The sequence below is a fragment of the Ambystoma mexicanum genome, chromosome 3q (assembly GCF_040938575.1).
Source record: "Ambystoma mexicanum isolate Mex_15411 chromosome 3q, UKY_AmexF1_1, whole genome shotgun sequence".
Classification (NCBI taxonomy): Eukaryota; Metazoa; Chordata; class Amphibia; order Caudata; family Ambystomatidae; genus Ambystoma; species Ambystoma mexicanum.
Genome location: NC_090926.1, coordinates 544,227,981 through 544,250,032, shown reverse-complemented (window position 1 = coordinate 544,250,032; position 22,052 = coordinate 544,227,981). Strand labels below are relative to the sequence as shown.

General features: G+C 43.4%; 1 protein-coding gene across 2 annotated transcripts in view; it reads right to left on the bottom strand.

Moving 5' to 3' along the window:
• The window catches only part of DOCK2 (dedicator of cytokinesis 2), a 2,833,934-nt gene that overhangs the window by 1,942,545 nt on the left and 869,337 nt on the right, over positions 1–22,052 (bottom strand). For both annotated transcript variants that reach the window (XM_069654309.1, XM_069654310.1), the window contains exon 21: positions 15,351–15,451. In XM_069654309.1, coding sequence (XP_069510410.1) covers positions 15,351–15,451 — 101 coding nt within the window. The remainder of the gene's footprint in view (positions 1–15,350; positions 15,452–22,052) is intronic.

Below are 22,052 nucleotides of genomic sequence, written 5' to 3'. Positions count from 1 at the left end.
ATAAACGTAGCTGTTCACTTGCACTGATCATGATATATCTACCAACTATCCATAATTGCATTGGATTTGTTTATGACTCCTATGCACATTATACTCTTCAATAAACTCGCAGTGCTAGGATGATCATATGCTGGGAATCAAGTGAGCCATGGGACGTATGAACCAACTGCACCAATAGGCACCGCTTTGAGTGCTCTCAGAGGGGACCTTGCTGCCATTTGGCGTCCGAAAGGTTCGCTAGAGTTACAGAGATATGCTACATGGTTATGCATCCACCTAACACTGTGATCACGGCATATTTAAAGCCATTTAACTTTTGTGGTCACAAAAAGTAATGGTCATTAATAGATACAGAATCCGAATACTACACCTGCACACACTCTTTCAAAACATGTGTGCCTACGGTAACTTAGTTAATGTCAATGACCTTTTAATCTGTTGTTATTTTGTTCTAGCCAATTGCCTTTTTGGTCCATAATCAGTCATCCTCATGAAATAGGTAGGGCGAAATGAATTGTGCATGCATAAAAGGAAATTGGAACAGCACGTGTGCTTACCTATGGTCAGCCAGATACAGAAAAAGACTAGTTTTCGCATTCTCCACTTTACATTTTACGAACACCTATTTTGTATTCTTTACATTGATACAAAAGTATTGTGTCTCGAAACACATTGTGTATAGGCGCATTGTAAATACCCAATAGAATAAAGTAAATTAAATAAAAAGGAGTTTACATGTATTATTTATTGTTTTTTAGCTAGAGTACACGCCATACATATTTATGATCTCAGGCAACAAGAGCTGTGCTCTTTCCTGCGATATGATGCTATGCATCTTGGAAAGCCACCTGTCCTACAAGTCCCCGTTCTGCACATGCCAGAATGAAAAACTGCATAACTCTACTCTGTCAACTGCACTGCCCACGTGCGAATGTTTAACCATACCCAACATGTTGCATCATCTGCGGTCCTGCAATGTCGCCACTGTCAAGATGAACACGAAGAACGAACAATATGCTGGACTCGGGAAGTATAGTTCAGATGGTTATTTTACAGAAGAAGATAAACAAATTGGTTGCAGCCATGGAACAATACCATGTACCACAAGGAAATCAAGTCTCTACTTCTGGGCTTCATGTAGTTTCACTTCAAATTGGTGTGCAGGATGTGCATGACGTCTGATACCATTAGAAATCTCTTAGTCCATTGTGAGATCCCAAACCAGTGCCTGCCCCAGCTGTGTTTTAATGTTTTATTAGACAGTTAATGTATAGATGTAACTTCTCCATGGGTGGGAGTTGAAGCCAGGAGTTACCACCTTCCTTATCCTCTGGACCGGTCCACTTCTTTCCACAAAAGGCAGGGCCTCCTCGCCTTGGTCACCCTCACTGATCTTCCACTGACTTCCGTGCATGTATATCCTTTCTCCTCTCATATTCTGGTGCTGCCTAGGAAACCCCTCCGGCCCATTGGAACCTTCATGTACTGTTTGGCTTTGGAATTACCCACCTTCTAGTCTGTACTACACTCTCTACCTGATATTATCATCTTCTTATCTATACCACCTTCTGCACTTTATATTACCAATTCCTCCTCTTTACCATCTTCTCCACCTGGTGTTACAACCCCCACTGCTCCTTCCCATCCTCCTGCCTCCGCACCACCCACCGGCACCTTGTGTCACTGTACAATGCTCTCCAACGGAGTGCCACAATTTCTTCCATCAACCCACACTGATTGAGTGTGATCCCTGGATTTTATAGAGTTTTATAGAGTTTGGGTTTGGCTTTGAATGACTTTCTGCACCTGTCTGTGGGAATTGGCACAGGATTAGGATGTGTTGTTGCTCCTGGGTGCCGATTGTCTCACTCTGGACTGAAGAGGCCTGACCATATACTCAGTTGGCCTATTCACCATCTTGGATTGTATTCTTCCTTTTTGACCTTCTCTAATGCCTTGTGCAAAGGGTGTGCTGGAGCAACCAGTGGTACCAATGGTACATTTTCAAAACATTCTGGATGCGTGGAGGATTTCAGTTTATGGCAAATTTGGAACTCAGTATTTCTGGAAAAGGAAAGCTCTTGCAGAGAACAATGAATTGGAAGCTTTGTAGCAATCTGGGTGAAAAGCAACAGTCATAAAACCATGATCCTGCAACACTGTAACAAGCTTTGACACCCAGAGCAAAAGCGGGTAGTGTCAGGTGGTACAGCCACCCACATGCAGCATCCGAATCTCTACAAACTAAGTATAGAGCATACTGGAAGCTGCCATGGCAACTAGGATGGAGAGCATCAAAGTGTTCCTGGCGTAATACGTCAGCTAGTGGGCTGCCACACCATGACGTCAGTTACCGTAAGATCGGGAAGTAGAAGAAGCCAAAGAGGAGAGGACTCCTTTGCATGACAACCTTTCAGAGAGTTAAGCCTTAGTTTCCATGTTACCATGACACTCTCTTTTCATTCCTTGTGCTCAGACCTCAGCCTCTCCCCGGCTCCGCTATTTGGATTTTCCTTGGTGTTGGTTACATGTTTGCTTTTTGTATCTGTCCTGGTATATTCTGTCACTCTACTTCTGGATTTCCCTTGGTGTTTGCCTGGCCTGTGCTGTGTGTTCAGACTGTCCCTTGACCTTGCTCTGGACTCCACTTCCTGTTCTTTCTTGAACCCCTGAACTGCTTCCTTTCCATCCTCATACTTGCATCCTCATACAACCCAGGAACCCCTTACGCTTTTTTGAATTTGTAAGCATCATTGTGCCATTTTGGGCCGTTATCCCTATTTTCCCATCCTAGGTTCCTCTAACAGTGCATGGACTGCTTGGAAGCCTACCTTGAATCTGCTTCAACCATACTTGATCCCTGTTGGTAGTAGTTAGTATAGTTTTTCTGAAGTCCAACTAAGGGCTTAGTAAAACCATTCAACTCAGTCAGTAGAAGACTCACTCTTAGTATAAGGCTGTATCACCTGAGTTCATGGTAGCGTAGACAGAGCCGCCAGGCTTATCTAAGGAGGGAGAGAGGGTTGGAGAATCAGTAAAAAGGAAATTGTAATACAAATTGTCCAAAGAAACACTAAAACACTATGGGCCTCATTACACGGATGGCGGTAAGGGTTTACCAGTACCAGTAAGGGTACCAGTGCCGGTAAACCCTTACCGCCTTACTACGAGGTCCCTTTGTGGGTCCCTACCTAAACGGCTGGTTTTGCCGTTAAGGACGGGACCCGCAAAGGGACCTTGGAGGTAATTACAGTGCTGCAATTTGCAGTACCGTAATTACCGCCTTCCCCATTCCCATTGAGCCCTATGGGGACAAAAATGGGAATGGGGAAGGGCCATTGTGAATGGGGAATTACCATCCCCACACACCTTGGAATAGGGCGGTAATTCTGCCATTCACCATGGCGGACTTGGTAAAATACCAGCGGCAACCATGACGCTAATAGCGCCGCCGTCCGTGTAATGAGGCCCTATGTTTTGTAAAAGTAAATGGTTTATTTAACTACAAGTAGGCCCAGATAAATCTTTGGGAAATAAGTACTGTTAGGCAGAATCATATGCAGTACCCTTTGGGAACACCACACACAATTAATACTACAAGTGCAAGTACAAATTCACCTTTGGTACAAGCCTGTACTACACAGTAAAGTGGTAGCGATGGCTGAGCAGCCAGACTTATCTCAGGAGTAAAGTGAGCAGTATCAGAAGTTACACAAAGGACAGTAATTACTATGGTTCAAACAAACACTGCCTCAAGGTTTCTGAGTAAAAGAATATACATTTATTTACACCATCATTTGTAAAACAGTTCACTAATATAAAGTAGCAGAAAATCACAATCTTAATATACTACACAACCCCCAATCCATTCTGGACAAGTTAAGCTCAAAATGAAGTGTGAGCAAAATGGCACTCCAGCAATTTAAAAACAGAGGGAAAGACAAGGTTATACAAAATCAAACAGCACCAACAAGTAAGTAAGCAGGGCAATCTAGAAAAGGCTTACTACAACAAGAATTCAAATCAATAAGCCTGGGCCAATGTTAATGGTTCAGAGTCTTTGCAGAGGATCACACAGTTCAGAGTAGTTCACGGTTAAGTCTTTGCCAAGCGTTTGAAATGAAGTTGGTTGAAGGAAACGTTATTTAAAAGAGTAGAGAAGGACAAGCCCTCGGATTGGCGAAAGATTCAAAACACTTTCACCGCTGTCGGATGGAACGAACAATCGGGTTTGAACAGTACCTTAGAAGAAGAAGAATGCTGTAGCTGAGGCAGAAGTTCCTGGCAGATCCTGCAGGCTCACGGTTCCTGAAGCGACTGTCGGACTGGCACGAAGGAGGAAGACTGGAGGGTCCTGCACTGCCCAGGGAAGAAACCAGCACCAGAGCAAAGCAACAAATAATGTGCTCCTTAAAACCCAAGCAGGGTCCGGTGCTCCTGGCTATCCGTTTCACTGCAGCGGTGCACAGCAAATTTGACCAAGGGAGGGAGGCCTTGCTTGGTGTTTGGCAAACTCGTTGGTCCCACTAGCAAAAGGGAAGAAGATTCCTCGCAGAACTTCTCTGTTGTCGAAGTGTAGGAGATTCGGCCCCACAGCTGGGTTTCACCGGGAGGTTCAATAGTTGCAGCAGTCCTCTTCCTTCAGCTTCTCTTTGGTTCTCTCGATCCAGTGGTGACTCTGCCTTCCAAGTCCCAGAGACCTGCTTTTTATGCAGTTTTCCCCCATTCAAACAGCCGACCTGCTCATCACACAGCAGGGTGGCTGTTCTGACAGGACAGTCACCTAGCCAATCAAACAAGAGTGTGACTTGGGTCTCCACGGACACCCTGTGCAGGGGGCCTAAAACCCCTCCCTCACATCCTGTCTACCTAGACTCTCAGGCTAGGAGGGCTTCTGTGCAGAAGCCCGCTAAAGGACTGCAAACAAAGGAACCAAACCTGGTTTGGCGTGCAGAGTAAAACACGAGAAAGGCCTTTACAAAAAGAAATGGCGAATAAACAGCCAGAACCAAATAAAAGTAAATGGGGTCTAGCAGATTTAAGTTTGAGGCTACTAAAATAGCCTAAAGCAGTACCAAGGCTATTTTCATAGAGCGTGGTAGGAAAAATATGGTAGATACCACTGCCACCAGCCAAATCTTAAAGAAAGGGGAACGAAATAATGTTCCATGAGAGACATACAAAAAGGGATAACTATTAACCCTTTCCAGTACTCTGTGTAAGATAGTTTGTACTGGGTCTGTGAATTTAAAAAGACTAATCAAGTCAATGGCAACTTTACATGTTCTGGGAGACAGTAGTCAGTCCCAGAAAATGGAGTTTAAAGTGGGAAGTCTGAAAAAGACAACCCTGTGTCATTACCAGGTAAAAAAAAAAATACTAGAAATCCAGCAAAGCTGCTGAGGGACTCAGTAGGTAAGGGAATTTAGCCATTCTGGAGAATTCTCCCTAACAAGTACTATCACATTATATGTAATCACAATAATAACAACCCAACACTATGCTTGAAGGTACACAGACCAAAGCATAAACCTTATTTGGAAAACCTAACAGTAGTTCTAGGGAAGTCAAAACTTTCATACCCATTCAGTATAGGTCACACCTATTCTTGGGGAGTAAAACCAATGGTTACTTTCAGATTGCATTCAGTATTTCAAGGGTAGTAGACCCTACCAGTTGTACCGTGACGCTGAGTAATAAATCACATAAGCAGTCAACTGGACATTATACATTTTGTGACTAGTGGAACACTTATTCTAGGTACAGTAAAAACCTACAACTACACACAGTTATAGTATGCATGTAAAACCTAAGGATGTAATATTCAATTACAGGTGCTTTTGAGATCAGTGAAACACAGATTGAGATAAGCAGTAACTCGTATAACTTACTTTTGGATGGCACACAGCTAACTCAAGGCAAGTAAAACCCATACACTTTTTCAAGGAGCTATCAGCAACATGGGCCAGGTATAAAACTAAGAATATTTTTTTGTCTGTCTAAAACAGACCAGGGAAAGCAAAACCCAATGTTATACTTTATGAATGACTCAAAGTTATCCTAGGAAGACAAAACCTAATGCAGACTTATTCTGGATGGGCTAACAGCAAGTCAGGGGAAGCAAGATCCACTTGGGGACCACTCATACAATTAGCCTAACAGGAATAATAAAGTGAAACCAACAGCATTAGTTTTGGGAAGAGTTAAAACCAAATCAGCAGTGACTATTATACCCTTACATCTACTATGTGTTAGAATGGCAAAACAGTTTCTAAGGAAAGAAAGATGTTATATATACTTTTCACAATAGTGCAACACACATTCAAGGTAAGTAAGAACATTTGTAACTGGTCACTCTTAGAGTTACAGTGACCAACCAACTCTTTTACAAGTAAGTAACTTCTAAACAGGTATTATTTTTTCCAGGCAAAAAGCCCAATCCCTTAAAAGTCTCTCCCTTATTCTTGGAGCATGAGTGTTCTCAGTGGCAGAAGGGGTGTCACTAGGGACTAGTGTCCAGCAGGCAGTGTCAGGATAGGGTCTTAAGTAGCAAAAGTCATAGTTCCTTAGGAAGACTATTCAAACAGGTGAGTGTTTTACTTTAGAGTTAGTTGAGGGTCCAGGGCTTCACAGAAGACACCCTAGGGGAATTCCAGCAGTGGGACTGGGTGAACTGGATGAAAGGCCTCCCAATCACAGAAAACACCCCACAACTACACAGGAATCACAAGGTAAGTAAATACCCAATCCAGCACAAAACTGCAGTACAGAAGAAGATTTTGCAGCAGGAGAACTTAAGGATCTGCAGCCAAAAAACCTGGTCAGTGGATTCCTTGTCGTGGTGACTGAAAACAGGACCTTGGAAGGGACTTTGCTGCAAGGATCAATGGGGAAGGCTCTAAGCAAGGTTTTCCTTGTGGCTGGATGTGGCTATGTGGATTTGACACCTTTTACAGGAGCACAGAAGAAGACAGAATAACTCTGGTCAGATTCTCATTGTTACAAAGGTCCTGCACTCTGGTGAGGGGACCTTTCTGACTTGATTCATGTCTCTGGAGATCTAGCAGGATGCCCGCGAAGTTCCAGTGAGATTTGGAATTCGGAAAACCATGCACCGCACAATGGATTGAGGTCCCAGGGTATTGGGCTATTGCAGCCCCGCAAGGTCGCAGCATGGTGTGGGATGGCTCAAAATGCTGGTCTTCTTGAGTCTAGTGGCTCTACCAGGCTCTAGGTCAAGGTCATCATTTTCAGGGTCCCAAGGTTGATTGGAAGGAAGGGCTATAGCAGCGTCAGATTACTCAGCAGGGTCTCCGGTCACTGGAAATCATCTGTGCCGCTTTTCCTTCATCATTCTCTTCAGTTTTGGTTTCAGTGGTCGACTTGTCTTCAGCTTCCAGGTTTGCAGTATTTAAAAGGAACTACAACACAACTTCTGCATTCTCTCTCTACATTTTACAACAAGGGTCGGTCTGGTTGTCCAATCAGGGCAAACAGCCCTCACTGGGATTTGTCCCCATTCAGGCAAGGAAGAAGACAAAGGGTTGTGGAGTTTTGGACTCCTCCCTCGTTTCCTGCCTTCACAGACAGACTAGAGCCTGGGTGGGGAGTCCGGGGGACACCAGCCACAGGTAAAAATCGCATAAAGACATTTTCTACAATGGATGTCAGAGGAAGGAAGAAGGATGGACAGGAAACACTAAATTGGAAAAAAACAAGACAGGGGCCATTTTGGTAAAATTAGCACCCTTGGGTGCCTTTACTGTAGCTGTGAACACAGCCTGCAGTAAAGGTGCACCAAATTAGTAAAAGATATCACCGCCACCAGCCATTAAAGGTAAGCTTGTCCCTGTAACAGAATTGTTACAGTTTTAGTGTGAAAGGGAATACATTTTATCTCCCTGCACTCCACATAAGGTGGGGTGTGCTGGTTTCACCAACTAAAATGTAAAAGGGATCCAAAGATCCTTTCTAACCATGGGAACTGTTGTTCTCTTAAGGTCAGCCAGAGAAAGTTAAAAGTGGAGCCCCTAGGGCAATCCAGCAACAATAGGCACTTATAAAAACTTGTCAAAGAAGATAACTTTTAAAAGACACTATGGAGAGTCTAAAACATGACCCATAAAAAGAGTAAAAGATTCTGTGTGGAAAAAGGTTCCCACTCACAGAGATATAAGGAAAAATAATCCACCAGTAAAGCAAAATGTTCTGGGGTTGCCACAGGTCAGGAGGATTTACCATTACTATGAAAATCCTACCTAACAGTAAGTACCATCTACAGTAGCCTTGGGAATGTGTGGTGTGTGCGTGGACACTAGTCCTTTTGTCAACTCTGTGAATGCAGTCCTTACAAGTAGATAATAGGAACTTTCCTGGTACCACAACTGCAGAGCTCTACACATGCAATAGTGTATCATAACACATTCTGCTAATGCCATATGAATGCAATTTACTTAAAGTGAAAGGTGTGAATTTTCCTCACAAGGATTTGGATCTGCACAGAGGGTGCTTCTGTCTCTCTCGCTTGGGGAGAGGGTCCAGAGATGGCTCTGTGACTGTCCCCTGTCATGTGCACTGGCTCAGGGATGCAACAGGCACCCTGTGTCACCCCGTTGGATCTCCTCAGAGCCAGGGAGAAGACCTCCTCACACCACTATGTCATCAGCAAGATGGCCCAGGTACTTAATGACATACACGCTTCTTACAAGTTCATATATGCTTGTTGTGAAGGCATCATGATTTAAGACATGGACAACAGACTTAAAGTTCAAACAAAAGATATTTATTACCTTAATTGGCAGGATGGGTGATGGCTGAACTTGCCCTACGCCAAGGTGGGATTTCCCTATCTGAACATAACTAAGGAAATTCTGAGTCAAAGAGCTCAATTTAAACATCTGTCTGCGTTCAAAACCTATCCTCGCCCTCACAACTAAAGCTAACAAATGTGTAGGGATTCCAAAGTTCAAAGAAATAGTGTTCAACTCAATGTTCACAGCTTCTTCCAGGTCACAGCTTACTTTTAGCTCCCCTTACCCAAGCATAAGAAAGTTCCATGAACAAGTCTCAAAGTTTGCCTTTCTACAGTTCAAGGCGATACACTTCAGAACCAATTCTTGGGGTTTCCTTCCCCAAGGATCAAGTAACACAACCCAAAACAAAATGGTCGTGGAACTCTGTTCCCAAGACAACAAGTGGAGTCTTTCAGATCTCAGGTTTCCCTTCCCCAAGATATCACCTTCACCACTTACACTTGCTCCAGTCTTTCAAAAAGTCATAACAAAACACCAGGTGAACCTGACCCTCATTCTGGCTTACTTTGCCAGTTTATTTGCACTGGTTTCCTTGAGCTGTTTCATGGTTGTTTCACAGTGTCCTTGTGTTTCACCATTTAGGGTTCTCTGGTCTAGGTGCAGTTGTCGGACCACATGGTCCACCCAGCACAGGTCGAGCAAACAGGATCCCTGGGCTCCTCAGCCCCACACAGGTTCCTTGGCACTTAAATCCTTTTAATGGACTTTTGGTTAAGGTTTAATCTTGCACTTCTCTTTAGCCTCATGGCTCTGGCTCTGCCACCACGTGGCACTCACCCCTTGCCAAACTATGGCCTTGCTGCATTGCATTCACTCATTAAAGTTCACTCTTTGGCTCCCTTCAGCCTTTAACATACTTGACTTGAAGATTTGAGTTAAATCATTGTGCTATATATATTCTGTATTGTTTATTTTAAGTTTGGCGTTTAACAGGCACACATGTTGCTTAATTATGTTCGGTAGTCAATGTACACTTGTTTGCTTCAATGGTAAATTTCCATCTAGTTCAGTATTCAATATGCATTGGTTTGCTTCAATGTTTAATGTCCATTTAGTTCGGTATTCAATGTGTAGCTAATCGCTTACTTTCAATAAACGTTACTCACTTGCGGTACGCTAGGAGCGCCCTGGTGCTAGAGTGGCAACCCGACAACCACCAGCCTTCTCTGAATCTTCCTGGTGGTTCCCGTGACTTCCTCTAGGCTTCTGAAGCTGGGAAACCCACCAGTGCAAGTTCCGCTCCTTCAGCTTGTGTTTCTTGCTTCACACCGGCACCTCAGACACTTGTTCCTGGATGCAGCTAGCGTCCTCTGTGCTCCGGACTCCTCAGCAGCTCCTGCTGCTCGCGCTGGGCTTTGGAGGCTCCCAGGCTTGTGGAAAATACACAGCTCACTCACATCGGGTCCCACAAGTCCTCTGGGACCTCTGCTGGAGTCCTGGCTCTTTCTCCTGGGCCACCATGGCTGCCTCCTTACAACTTTCTCCTGCTGTTCCTCCACACCCAGGGCTCCCTGTTGCTCTCTGCCCTGCTGTGCTGGTACCCTTTACTACACCTGCAGTCCCTTGACAGACTGCTGCATGTGTGGATGTTTGATTAGTCCTGCCTGGCCACAGTCAAAGGGACATGCATGACCCTCACAGTCCCTTGCAGGCATCTTCTTTGTCCCAGTACAAAAGTGGTGAAAAGGTGTAGTCTTCATCACTATTTGTTGCCTCATCTTCTTCCCAGTACTGTCAAGTGTTACATGTGGAAAAATGAGGGGAACTGGCTTATAGTAGCCCATAAGGTTAGGGGAGGGTTGTAAATAGGGAAAGGGGGATACTATTTCTCGGCCAAGGGCACCCCACTCCCAAACCACAAGGACCCTCCACCCAGGTGATCCTCCCTCGCTTCTCAACCCCCAGGGTCAGGATCCAAGAGAGACAGCATTTCCCTGTCCACCTGCACAGAGAATCCAAGAGGAGAAGGAGTGAGAAAACCCTCAGGTTGTTCACATTGTACACATATTGCAACCGACATATGGCATTGTAGATGTTTTGGAAAGTTGACATTTGAAAGGGAGTACCTAGTACATTGGATGTGAACCATTCCACGATTTTTTATTTCTCTCCAAAAGATACAATGTTCATGGACAAACAGAAAAAGTATGTCAGTGATATCTTACAAATATAACACATTGGGCTTCATTATAAGTTTGGCAGTCCGGAAATAAGGGTGCCGGTAGCAATGTACCGGCACCCTTTCTGGACCACCAAACTACAAGTGTACAGGCAGGGGCAGACCTGCCGGGAGTTCAGGCCCCTGCTGGCATGCTTTTCACTGAAGCACCGGCACCATTACTAATAGTGCCAGTGCTCAGTGTCCTACTAATCCCTACAATTCGAGCTTTTTACGATTAGAGCTTTTTAGGGCACCGGGTCGTTTTTAAGTAGTCAACTAAACAGGGCACTTCAGTTAGGTTCAACTTTATCTCTGGTTCTAATAGCTAAATTTAGATGTCCCCACACTATCAGGGAGTGACAATTCACAGGGCCCTGTCAGTTCTACCCAGGGAGGTGAGGCAGCTACCCAATAGTCCTCCCAGGGGTGATGAAAAGTGGCACCTCACAGGGAGAGACTCTCCTCCTGTTCCACGAAGGAACACCCTAAAAATATTACTGTGTGTTACTGTAACATGCCCTCCCTTCCTTCCTTGAGACTTGGTTCCAGTGAGACAAGAAAGAGCAAGAATGATGGCACACTGGGAAGTGGTGGCCACGAGGAGGCATGACGGGTACATCATGGAAACAACCAAAAGACTGTGACACTGCGCTGGGGTGGGCCCAGCTAAGAGAGATACAAACTGAGAAAGGACTGAAGGAAGAACAGAGAAGCCAGCAAGGAGCCAGAAAGCCTGGGAAGTTGAAACCTGGGAACCTGTCAGCTGTGCGGAGAAGTTGGTCCTCGGAAGAGAGGGCACAATTAAGTGGAAGCCGTAGAAGAATCCCATGAGCCGGCAGGGAGCTGATTCACTCCAGTGTTTGGGAAGTAGAGTTGGTGATGTGACCTCTGGGAGGTGGACAGCTCAGTCCACAATGACACTGAGACCGCCAGGCCCTGGCCTTTGCCTAGCCATGCAGGCAATCCTGAAGGAAGCAACGAGTGTACAGCAAACCGCCCATGAACCCGGGAAGAACCAAACACGCGTTCTCAACATAAACAATGTAATGGAAACTGTAGGAAAACTGGTTGGGGTGCAGAGAGAGCAGAGAGTGGAAGTTGCAGCAGGTGTAATCTCCCTTGTCACAGTAATTACTAAAGAGACACAGAGAGTGGAAGTTGCATTGGGAGTAAACTACCTCATTACAGTAATGATGCCCAGAGAACCAAGAGTCAAAAAAGCCTCAGAAGTAATCTCCTTCATCACAGTAGTGATACCCAGAGAACAAAGAGCCAAGAAAATCTCGGGAGTGACCTCCCTGATCACAGTAGTGATATCCAAAGATCTAAAAAAACAAAGGTCCATCGGGAGGAATCTCACTTGTCACAGTCATAATCCAAGTAAGATTATAGAGGATCCTAAAGTACAAGAGCTATCTGGAGATCATTTTTATAACGTTGTAATACTGGGAAGAATTGCTGGAATTGTAAATCAAGCTTTCAGAAGCCCTTGGGAAGTAGTGAAGAGCCTTTTGAGGACTATTGTCAAAGAATATCCCAAAGCAGCCCTCAAGACTGTGCAAGATGGATCTAAAGGGAATCATTGTCCTGACCATACTCTCTTGTTGAATCATAAACTAGAGCAAAAGATTGATGGGGAAGAAATAAAGACTGGGCCAGTTCTCCAGGAGAAGCAGCCATTCTCCTGGTACTTTTTAAAAAATGTGGATGCTGATCCCTTTTGTAGACTAGTGGTAGGGTTAGAGTAGGCGTTTGGACAGAGGACTGACACTTTTCATTTGGACAAACCACCTGACAACGAGCACCTGAGTTATATTTAATTAGTCTGGGATAACCCATTAAGAGATAGGGAGACTTAGGACCTTTTCTTTATTTTTTTTTAAATAAAACGTGTTCAGACATGCCATCCCTTTGTCCGACCCCTTACTCCATTACACCACACAGGGTCAGAGAATGCTTCACTTGGGTTCTCTTTGTAATTATTCTTTTTTATAGTCCATGCCTACTTTCCTCTTCTTGCCTATTGATGTGATTGGTTAATTATGGTTGCTCTTTTAATGTCTCTTAGTATTGGTTGACAGGAGACTGTTCCCTCTCCGATCCAGCCCACTTTAAGTAGCCAGTGGCAATCTTGAGTCCTGGTAGGGTCATGCCTTTCACAGGGTCAATGCTCATGCCCCCTTACCTTTAACCTTGGGGTTTCCATATCAGTCTGGTGTCTGAGGAGCAGAAAGTCCACGTGCTTCTCTCTCCTTTACTGCACACCAAGCAGCCATTAAGTTCTTAGGCTAAACTCACCTATTTTCATGTTCATAGTTTGGCAATCTCTCCACTTCACCTTCTCTCGCAGACACCCTCACCTCTGGTTTGGCTCCAGCTTTGGTAAAGCAAATGATAAGCTTCTCTACTGGTCTGTGAGGGTCATCCCTTTCACTGCTTTTTCTATCTGTGCTCTCCTCTCGCATGACTTTATCATTCTCTGGACTGTGGTTTTGGGGTCTTCGAATCTCACAGGTTGAATGTCTAGCTGTATACATTGTATGTATTGATTGCAAATATAGCCAAAACCTGTAGGTTGGGCTTTTGGCGTCTCTTTTTTTAGAATCCAGATATGAGCCTTTTTTGTATTGTGCTGATGGGAGCAGTATGACAGGCTCTTTGGAGATTTACATATTGTGTCTCAGGTTTGTTCTTGGACCCTAAGATAGTGAGGCACCTTCTCATTGCAATTGCCAATGACCCGCTTCCGGGACAATTGTGGATCTGGCTTTGTATTCCCGGTATGTTAGCTACCCTGTGCACCAGACGTCCATTAAAGGACAGTGATGTATAGAATGGTGCGAGTTCATCACAGCTGCCTAAGATTTAGAGCAAGTGTTATGAAGTATTGGTGCAGTGTGAGTGACTGTTCTTTTTTCAGGCAAATCGTTAAATTAGATTGAATGATTGTATCTAAATTTAGATTAGGAAGGGCGTCAAGGGAAATGTTCTTATGCCAAAATATTGGCCAAGTCATCCTCATGTAGTACATTTATTATATAGAAAGGATTCTGATCAAATAACTCTCTCTAAACTAAAATATTCACAAACCACCGCCAAATGCTTGGTTACCATCATAAGTATGTATGTTTGAGATTTAAAATGCTCAAACCAGGTTAGATATCATTTGAATACTGCGTTAAAAAAACAAGCACTAGCAAAGGAAACAGTTTTCAATTGTGTATAGTTAGCCATCCGCATTTTCCATAAACAGCTATAAACTATGTGGCCATAAGATGGCAAAAACTGGTAAACGGTGTACCTACCTGAGCATATTATGGAAGTGTCTGGCATGTGCCTATACAAGTGCCAAACCTGTCGGCTTTGCTAAGGCTTGCTTTTAACTGCGAGGGAGAGATGCAAGGGACAGCATATTGCATATAAATCAAGTGGCTCTGGCTTTATTATATCAGAAGCTAGATTTGCCGGTTTATAGCTGCAATTAATCCATTACCTTTCCAAGGCTGCTCAAAAAGCACAGAGCTAGACTCAAATAGATCCCATGCGGATGTGTTTTGGTGGAGGAGGGGCAAGTAGTGAGCATAATGGCCATAGGTGTTAGCATAGCAAAGGCCGGTCAATGGGAGGGTAAACAATCAAACAATCAAACAATAGCCACAGGCTCTGTGTCCCTCCTCACATCTATGCTCTCCCCTATCTTACTTCCAATGACAATAGTTTGGACATATATGCAGCACTTTCAGTGTCACCATATAACCAAAACTAAAACGCGATTGAACAGGGAGAGAGGACAGGGGGAAGGGTGAAGAAGTACACACTTGTACAGGCGCGTTATAAATGCCGTATCATACCAAGACGTGTTATCAAGGGGTCAACAAGCGCATCGTCCTCCATTCCTTCCTGAAGTACAGCAGAGAAGATGCTCTCCTGATCTGCATCAGAATGTTAGTTCAGTGTGTTGGTGCCTACGCTGCCAAGGCTCCTTTTCTTTGTAGCTATAACTGTTCAGCTTCTAAATGCACATGCGTGCAGGCTGTCTCCTAACATCACTGTAGATAATGACTGATTAGAAAGAATTGAATCTGGGAAAATCCTGCAATATCTATGGGTTCTATTTGCACATAACAGGTAGTCTGACATTGAAGCGAATAAAGGTTTCTGTCAAGAATTGAGATTTAAAAAGTTGAACAATCTAACGTATCACGAAAATAAACATAAATAACGTGTGCACGATCCCTTATATTGGCGAACAACTCTAAAAATCGGCCTTACATTTCAGATAACAATACATTTGGCCACAAATAATGCAATTCAATTGGTTGAAAAAAGGCAGGAAATACATCATAGGTAATGGATCAATAGAAGCTGATGCTTACTTGTATGCCAACGTTGCACTAAAGTGCTGTTTTATGTAGGTATCCAGAACAGTGTTGAAATGTTGAAATTTCCGATCAGCAATGAGCCCGATGATGTAAATCTGCAAAGAGTAAGGATGTGAGCGTGTGATTGTAAAGCACTACAGTATGCACAATATACAAAAAGCTCGATATTCTCAGACTTGTATTGGATGATTCTCATCACCAATATGAAGACTGCATTCCTTTGAGCTGTGTTCCCACATTAATGTCCAAGACAGATGAAAAGATGCTGATTTACCAAATATAGTCACAAGATCTAGGGTTCTTCCTGCAACATACTACGCCGGAGACATGAGGTAAGTTGGTAGGTACATTTATTCCAAGACTGTTGGAAAGATATTAGGACACAGACACTGGCACATCCACACCAGCCAGCTTGATGGGTCACTACGTCTGGACAAACCACGTCCCTGCAGCTGGCTGTGGCCACACGACCAGCATAGCATGCAACCATGGACGGGCTCGGAAACAGCATTAGGCCATCCTCCTTGACGTTCGCATTTGTTCCATCAAGTGTGGCATTGCAGGAAATCAACGCGTGCTCTACTGCGCACCCATCTCATGAACACCCATGAGCCGCCATGCAATCTCACACAAAGCTCTCCACCTGTAATGCACTCCCGAAACACATGCCGCACTCGTATGTGGGTGGTAATGGTATGCGCTTGCTCTCCATGGCAACACTCCATCGATGTGAGCCTGTTTCTTCCCGCATCCAGATCACGTGAGGCGCTTGATGCCGTGCCCGAGCTCCCTTTGAGTGATGTCATCATTTGTCCGATGACAACGGACATGAGCAGACCTTAGAGCCCCAACCAATTAACAAGGGCTTACTCCACTTCATGGACCGTTCGTCCACACACTGTCAACACCAGCCGACAGTGTCTTCAATGCCACCCTGCCATCTGTCAGTACCAACACTCCTGGACCGTCACTCCTGGCTGCCCTACTCTCCTCAGCACCTGCCGACAACTTTGCCAGTGCCGCCAGGCCACCAGCACACCTGGACAGCTACTTCTGACCCCCTGCTGTCAGGACTGGCCCCCAGCTGGCACCTCGATGGATGATGAACACCGGCAAGACCGGGCACAGACCAGTATCCCCATACTTCAACTGGCTACTTTGCTCCTTCCAGCCCTTCCGCCTGCACTACCCACCCTGCGAGCCCGCCTCGCCTGGTCCCCATACCGGCTGGCACCTGTCTGGATGGGTATGTACGTCCTGGAGTACGTCCTGGAGTGTAGTGTTCTGTCCACCTGCTGCCCTTTCCTCAGCAGCATCCACTGGTACCCCCGCAGCAACGTTAAGACCGCCTTGTTTCCAGTGAAAAGACTTAGGGTTCTTCCAGCCACATACTACGCAGGAGACATGAGGTAGGTCGGTAGGGACGTTTATTCAAGACTGTTGGAAAGATATCAGTACACAGATCCACACCAGCCAGCTTACAGATCAAACTGCCACTCCTGGAGCCGGCAGAACACAGTCACCCACCAACACTAAAAGTGACATCACAACATTCTGCACATAGCGCCATGATCTAACTACAACACATAGCTTCTTTCTTTTCAGTTTTGACTCAGCACCACCCAAAGGGTGCCAAAAGCAATGCTTCCGAGAGGCATGTGACATAATCAGCTTTTTGTGCGGCAGAGACCCTATGCAGCTAATCAGTCTCAGTGTTCCATTGCAGTCAGACAAGCTCGCGTTCTGTGTTTTCTTTCCATTAGATCATGAATAAAGGACACCTACAGCAGTCCCAATGCTGAGGGCTGTAGCGTGGATGCCTGTGAACATATATGGAATAATACCGGGAACAGTGGGCCGTCTATGGTTCTGATGAGCGGTCTGCTCTTATGCCAAAGACACGCATATTTTGCTGTTATTGATTTGCTGCATTAGCTACAATGCAAACTGTTTTTCAGCTCTTTTTCATGTCCCCCAAATGTCTGCCTGTCCGCTGATAGTGCTCTGAAGCTGGCATCGTGAAACACAACATGAAATACATGTGTCATTCGAGCTCCATGCTCTCAGCCCCTTGCCATTACATTTTGCTGGGAGAAATGTTTCAACAGCTGTTTTCAATTTGAGGTTACAGTCTCCTGTACCCTCTCAATTGGCTGGCATGGCCGCTCACTAATAGATGTGCCTATTGCTTAATTATCTGACATTGCATCTTGCACGGTTGCCATGCTGGGATAGATTTGGCTTGGCAGATGATCTGTAGGATATTGTTAGGGCAAATTGTATAATTTGAAAGGATTTCAGGACACTCCCTAAATCTTCTAGATAAATATGTATGTGCGTGTGAGTGAGTATAAATAGTTCTACAATCAGAAACTAACCCTGCCATTCACTTAGGCAATGCTTACAATCAATAAACAGAAAACGAAAGAAAATTAAATGAACATCTTCCCTTTGTAGCATTTGTCAGTGAAGTCATGCACAAACTATAGAGAATGAGCGGGACTCGCATGTTATTAGGAGAAAGGGCACATTAAGCCTAGATTAAAGGTTACTTAGTGACAGTGCAGATTGCACGGCATTCACAAATGGGTGTCTGCCCAATTCGCAAAGTGATTCCTGACTTTACTATGGAATGTGACCAATCGGATCGTCAAAGAACACACGACATCGTTAAATGGTATTTTCTGTTTTTCGTTTATTTGAAACATGGCCTACACATTGTGGTTCAGTTTCAGTCCATGTAGCGTATTTTGTTTGGGTTGAATGATCCAAACGTCTGGAAGGACCTGTGTGATAAGTCACGTAGGAATTACATGTATTGTTATTATTCGTTTCAAATGTTTATGTTCAGAATTAATAGTTCTTTTATACAAACGCATTGATGTATACATATATAAAATTTCATAAGTATTTATTTTACAGAGATATAGGCCTTTCTTCGGGTGTACAATGCATTTTGCTCCTAATGACCATCTTCAGGGACAATTTCAAGACAAATAATTAATTAACAAAGTGTCAATATTCACACAGATGTTTTCACTTAACATATCTACCTTTGCTTTTCCTTACATTTTTGACAAATTTACCAGGCTCTATTTTCACTTCTGTGAAGTGGTCGCCTGTGTCTTACATTATGCTTTATTTACAGAAATGGTGGGGGCAATTAGAGTGGGATGACGTCATTAACGTGATGACATCATCACGTGCTGTCAACCATTTTCAGTGTGTTTCGAGAATGGATACACTGTAATCCCCATATTTTCTGTTGCATAACAATGGTTGGTTGAGTAGCATTTATCATATTAAGATATTTAACCCTAAGAATATCTTGTATATAATATACAATACACTCTTCAGCATAGTTAAAAATGCAAAAGGTTTACATTATTGTTCATGAAGTCCACCATGGATAGACAGCAAGTACGTCAGCGCTACTGTATGCTGGCGGTCATCTTTTTCTGGTATTACATTTTTCAGATGTTTTAGATTGCTTCATTGTATATATTCCATTATAGAGATTATGGATGCACAATTGACCTTACTGCATATGGAGTTACACAATAGTTACATGGTGTTACATAGTGATGATATATTACTTTATGGCTAGCACAAGTTGTCATATGCTCATGGTGTTGGCCCTAATACATATGCTATACATAACAAAATAAAATTAATATTTACACAAAGATACAGATATTCAATGAAGTTTACATCATTCACATTTGAAATAAAGATTTTGCATTGTGTTCATGATAGACCATTACATGTACAGATGATTTCTGTGACACATATGTTCAGATTTTACTATGGCGATGACAATGCTGTCAGGAGACATGTAATTTCTTCTAGATTTGCAATGTTACATTATCTTTGTAATTCTATATATGTCTTACTGTTGAGTTAGTGAGACAATACTGATAAATGGATATGATTTATTTTCTGTACATTTAATAGGCGTTAGTGCCGTTTTGGTGCATACCTTCTAGTCTACTATAGGTTAAGATGGCACATGAGTTCTAAGTTCAATACGTCCCTTATGTACTTGTTGGGTTGTCGTGTTTAAGGTAATTCTTTTGGTCATGTCACATTATATGGGATTTATGTATTTTAGCATGGGAAAGACACTTTATGATCTAAAGGAAACATGCACAGTTGCATTCCTCGTTCATCCCTCCTGGATATAGGGAGTTACATTTTTCTATCCAGAATGTTTCTTTTTCATCCAGCAGTTTGGCAATATTGCTTCCACTATCTCATTTTTAAATTGTTTCCAGTATTAGGAATCTCATTTGTGAAATTTGATGTTTTGCTTCTGCAAAATGGCATGCTACTGATTATTTGAGGTTCCCTGCAAGGATGTTAGAGGGGTGTTTGTTCCACCGAAGTTTCACTTTCCTGGATGATTGTCCGACATAGAATTTGCCAAATGGATATTTTATGCTGTAAATTATATTGATGGTGTCACATGTAGCCTATCCTTTCAAAAATATATTTTTCTGTGTTGGGATACAATGTTATGTTCCCATTTGTACAAGACTGTGATTGGTGCAGTCCAGGCATGGGAAGGTGCCACATCTCTTGGGTTTCTTGGGTGATTTTCTGCTTTTGCTTCTCACCAACATGTCCTTCACATCCTGCTACTTGTATATGCAAACACCGGTAGGGAGTCATATCATTTACCGAAGGTTCTGTCTTCCGATAAGAAGTGCCAATGTTAATTGATGATTTTTTTGATCTGATTACTTTGTGTGGAATACTTTGTCACATATATGAGAGAATGTTGTGTTTCAGTTTGCTCTTTTTTGAGTATCGTTTCTCTATTGATTCTGTGGATTTTGAGCAATGCGCTGCTCACTTATGTTTCCTGATACCCTCTTTCCTTGAATCTGTTAGTCATGTCTTTGAGTAGGGTGGTGCAGTCGGTTTCATCTTGTACAATTTTCTTCACTCCAATGAATTGGCTGTATGGTAAACCTCTGATGGTGTTGTGTGGATGGAAGCTAAGTCTGTGTAGTAAGTTGTTCCGGTCCTTAGTTTTCCGATACAGAGCTGTGGTGAGTTTGTTATTGATATGTTTTACTATGACATCAAGAAAGTTAACTGTTTCTTGGCTGTTGGTAGTGGTGAATTGGATTCTGTCATCAATACAATTCAGGTGATTATTAAATAGTTTAAATTCCTCTTCAGTGCCTTTCCTTCGGCCAAAAATGTCATCAATATATCGACCCTTGTTGCCGATGTAATTCCGCCAGATGGGATATCTCAAGATCTGCTCAGTCTCAAATGCATATGTGAATGTATCTCCATAGCTAGGTGCCATGGTGGCACCCATGGATTTGTCTGACACATGTATCTAATGTTGGTTTTTTAACCTTAGAGAAGAGTTTTGTGAAATGAAGTCCAGACAACATTTTGGATGCTTTCAAATTATCTGTCTTTAGGAGTAGCCATTCTACTTCTTCTTGGCCTAAGTTGGGCAGTATTGAAGTATATAAGATTTGTACATCTGCTGTGAAGAGAATGTCTTGGTTGTGAACCTGTAATTTATCAAGTATGTTGAGGAAATGGGTGGTGTCCTTGATGTATGTATCAGTTCCTTGTATGATGGGTTGGAGGAGAGAGCCTAGGTAAGTGCCCAACGGTTGAAGGATACTGTTAGTGGCAGAGACTATGGGTCTACCTGGTGGTTTTAGTGTGTTTTACGTAGTGTGTAAAAAATGGGTGTCCTTGGGTGTGTGGCTGTAAGAAAGCTGTGTGTCTTATCTGATATCCATCCTCTTTTCTCTGCCTTGGTGAGTAGGTTTTCTAAGTTGGTTCTTATTCCTGGTGTTGGGTCATAGTCAAGCGGAGCATATATGTTTCTGTCCAAGAGCTGTGTTTCACATTCCTTCTCGCATTCTTTGGTGTCGAGGATGATTAGTCCTCCTCCTTTGTCTGCAGACTTAAACATTATTGTAGGATCTGAGAACAGATTTTGGATGATGTCGAGATCTTTCCGATGGAAATACGGCATTTCAGGGGTGCATAAAATCATTTCTGGAAGTCAGTGGTCACCATTCTCTGAAATAAGTCTATGATGGGGTAGGTGATGGGCAGAACAAAAGTGCTTTTTGTTTTGAATTCAGTGTACTCTGGTTCCTCATGAGGCTCCTCCAAGTTCTTGCTGTTGAGTTTCATAAGGAAGGCATTCAAACGATTGGCACTGTAGGTTGGAACAAAGTTTAGACATTTTTGTAGTAGTTCCACTTCTGTTTTATTCAAGAGTCGGTTGAATAAATTGATCACTAAGTTCTCTTTGGGTTCTGTCTTGTTGGGGGGCATTGTGTCTCTCTTCCTCCGTCCCCTCCTGTCCCTTTGCCTCTTGCTCCTCTGCCTAAAAAAACACTAACTGTGGTCTTTTGGCATTCAGTTGGTGCAACAGTGCTACTGGTGTCTGCTCTTTGGCTATCTTTTGGTTCGTTGTTCATAGTTTCTGGCTCAATGCTTCTGTGGTCGGAGGATCTGGTTGTGCCTTGTTGTGGTGGGTTCTGTTGATATTTGTCCATCCAAGTGTAGACTTTGTTGTTTAGATAGTCATAGGTGTCCCGTTAAAAAGGTCCTGAAATTTCTTGTTTTCTAATTCAGTCTGGTAGTCAGTGAGGTTATTGTTTATGTCCTCGAGTATCTTTTCTAAATCAGCTGCTTTGAGAGTGTTGG